General features: G+C 57.8%; 1 protein-coding gene across 1 annotated transcript in view; it reads left to right on the forward strand.

Annotated features, from left to right (window-relative positions):
• The window catches only part of LOC104501289 (long-chain-fatty-acid--CoA ligase ACSBG2-like), a gene marked incomplete at both ends in the record, with an annotated part of 7925 nt that extends 4969 nt beyond the window's left edge, over positions 1–2956 (forward strand). Inside the window, 5 exons of the mRNA XM_010145077.1 lie at positions 490–639; positions 830–1006; positions 1539–1720; positions 1853–2086; positions 2739–2956. Of these exons, the coding sequence (XP_010143379.1) occupies positions 490–639; positions 830–1006; positions 1539–1720; positions 1853–2086; positions 2739–2956 (961 nt within the window). The remainder of the gene's footprint in view (positions 1–489; positions 640–829; positions 1007–1538; positions 1721–1852; positions 2087–2738) is intronic.
• Between the last annotated feature and the right edge of the window lie 168 nt (positions 2957–3124).

Raw genomic sequence — 3124 nt, forward strand, 5'->3', positions numbered from 1 at the left:
GGTGGCGCCGTGGCGGTGTTTGTGTTTAGCCGAGGGCCGCAGGCAGCCGCCACCTCCACGGGACTGTCATCGCTGAGCTCGGGGCTGGGGGGGTTTCCGCGAGGGATTCCTTGCCCTGCTGGAGCAGCAGCTGGCTGCTCTTGTTCTGCCCTTGGTAATCCGCGGTGTCCGGGTGGGTGTTCCCGTAGTGACCTCTGCAAGGCCACCACGGTCCCACAGCTGCCCCAGCTCGGTGCTCCCGGTGAATACCAGGGCTGCCCCAGAGCTGGTAAAGCTTCCTCAGGGTGGATCCGTCTCCTTTCCTGCTCCTCCCCACGCCTCTTGTGACAGCCAGGGCGGCTGACCGAGCACAGTTACAACCTCTCCCGGGCTCTGCCAGAGGTTTGGGTGTAGGAAGCAGTTTCCTTCTCTTCCTCCATAGTGAAGGGTTTGATTTCACATGTGAACGGTTGCCTGCAAAGTGACGGAGCTCCTCTCCTCTGTCTGCAGTGGAGTGAGTTCATGGACCTCGGCAAAGATGTGCCAGATACTCAGCTCCGTGAAATCATCGAGTCGCAGAAGCCGAACCAGTGCTGCACGCTGATATACACCTCGGGGACCACTGGCCAGCCGAAGGGAGTGATGCTGAGCCACGACAACGTACGTGTCTGTCTGTACGAGTCCCGTTCTGTGCCCTTGGGCGGGTGCTGAGGGAGGGCAGAGACCAGCTGGAAGCCAGGGCTGGTGTGGAGATCGCAGCGTGTCCTGGGCTTGTGTTGTGAGCCGCGGTCTCGGTGCTGCGCCCGCTCGGGGAGCTCTCACGGAGTCCTGCGGTGGGTTCTCGCTCCAGGTGACGTGGACGGCGCTGGCGGCGGGGCGTTTCATCATGCTGACCGATGCGAAGGAGAAGCAGGAGCTGGTGGTCAGCTACCTGCCCCTCAGCCACATCGCGGCTCAGATGTCAGATATTTGGACGCCGATCACGTTTGGGGGCCAGGTTTTCTTTGCTCAACCAGACGCTTTAAAGGTAAAAACACAGAATAATAAAACCCCTTCACCCACCCACCTGCCTGGAGCTGGGGGAGGGGGTCAAAACCAGCGCGGCTGCTGCTGAAGGCAGCCCTGGCTCGGTCTGTTCGCTCCTGTCGGAGGTCTGTCGGTTTGCCCAGTAAAGCCTTTTGGCTCGGCATTGCAGCTTGGCTGAGCTGACCAAGCCCTTCACAACAAGGGGCTTCTTGCTGTCCCACCTGCCAGCAGTTCCCTGCCCCGACAGCTCGGCTGAGCAACAGCTTCGCGGTTGCTCTGTTGCAAAATCGAAGTCTGTGTCCCGGGAAGAGAACGGTTCTCTTGGCGCTGTGTCAGCAGTGGCACTGGAAGCGTCGACTCTGGGTGTCTTCTCAGAACCAATGAGGCATCTGGATGCTCCTGGGGTTCCCTTCTCTTGGTGACACTGGGGCTGAATGAGCAGGTCCTCAAAAATGACGGCAGAGTGCTAAGCTCTGGCTCCAGGAGACCAGTGAAACACTTTTAAAAGCTGTGTCAAATTCTGCTTGGCGCAGGGCACCTTGGTAGACACGCTGCGGGAAGTGAGGCCAACGGCTTTCCTGGGAGTTCCTCGTGTCTGGGAGAAAATAGAAGAAAAAATGAAATCCGTAGGGGCAAAGTCATCCTCACTCAGGAGGAAAGTGGCATCGTGGGCCAAGGGAGTCGGGCTGCAGACAAACCTGAAGCGGATGAACGGGTAACCACGAACCCCACAACAAGGGGAAATAATTTTTTTACCGAATGAACTAAAATAGGATGAAGAGGAAAGGAGGAAGGGGGAGAAGTCCTGCTCGATGACTGAGATCTTGTAACCCTTTGTCTCACGCAGCTGCTCCGAAGTCCCGGTGAACTTCCGCCTCGCCCGGCACTTGGTGTACAGGAAGGTGCGAAAGGCCATTGGGCTGGACCGGTGCACCAAGTGCTACACGGGGGCTGCGCCCATCACCAGGGAGACGCTGGAATTCTTTTTAAGTCTGAACATTCCCGTGTTTGAGCTGTACGGCATGAGCGAGAGCTCCGGGCCTCACACCGTGTCCATACCTCACGCGTTCAGGCTGACCAGGTAAACCCCTCCTGCCAGCAGAGCTCTGCTGCCGGGCAGGAGCAGCTGCTGAAGGCTTCCTCTTGCGCCTGGCACATCCTGCCCGGTGCAGCTCGTCCCGCTCTTGCTGCTGGTAGAAAGTCGTGAGGGAGACAGTTCCTTTGGGCACATCTTGCAGATCTGCCAGGGGCGGCAGCCAAGTCACTGCCGTTGAAATTGGCCTGGAAGCTCTAGGAACGGCAGAGGAGGCAAAGGGTTGGTGGGGAGAAGGAACGATGAGTAACTTCAGCCCACAGCTCACTTCAGCGTCAGATGAGGAAATGCAGTAGGACTCTGCCGTCGCCGTGAACGGCTCCCGGCGTCACTGTGGGTTCGGAGGAAAGGCACCATCAGTAACAGGCAGCTGCCAGGGACAGACATCTCAGGTGTTTGAGAGCCGTGGGTGGAAAACAGGAGGTCTGGGAGCACCGGCCTCAGCAATAGCAACTTCCGTAGCTCCCCTCACGTGAGCAGCTGCCCTTCGTGTGGATAAGCAACTTGCTGAAGCGGTTGCGATAAGAAGCTGCCTGGCGTTGTCCAGACCATTCCTCCTGCGAGGGCTCTGCCGTCTGCTCGTCTGCTGCTGCGCGTTTCTTGTTTTAAATCCCTGGCGTTGTGTTTGTTTCTCTTTAAGCTGTGGAAAGGAAATAACAGGCTGCCGGACACTCATCCATAAACCAGACAGAGACGGCGTCGGGGAGATCTGCTTCTCGGGCAGGCACGTCTTCATGGGCTACTTGAACATGGAAGAGAAAACCAAAGAGGCCCTCGATGAGGACGGCTGGCTGCACTCGGGTGACCTGGGCAGGCACGATAAGGACGGATTCCTCTATGTCACAGGCAGAATTAAAGGTAACAGCTCCCTGATGAGTTGTCTTGAGGTGGGGCAGTACTATGGTACGACGTGTTCGGACCCTCCTAGTTGTGTGGTTGTCGCTTGCACGGGTTAGTTCAATGTTCTCCTCTTGACGTTTGTAATAGGAACGTGGCTGCAGGGAGCAGGGACACCTGCCCCCAGAG

This window comes from Buceros rhinoceros, unplaced genomic scaffold, assembly GCF_000710305.1.
Source record: "Buceros rhinoceros silvestris isolate BGI_N320 unplaced genomic scaffold, ASM71030v1 scaffold22151, whole genome shotgun sequence".
Lineage (NCBI taxonomy): Eukaryota > Metazoa > Chordata > Aves > Bucerotiformes > Bucerotidae > Buceros > Buceros rhinoceros.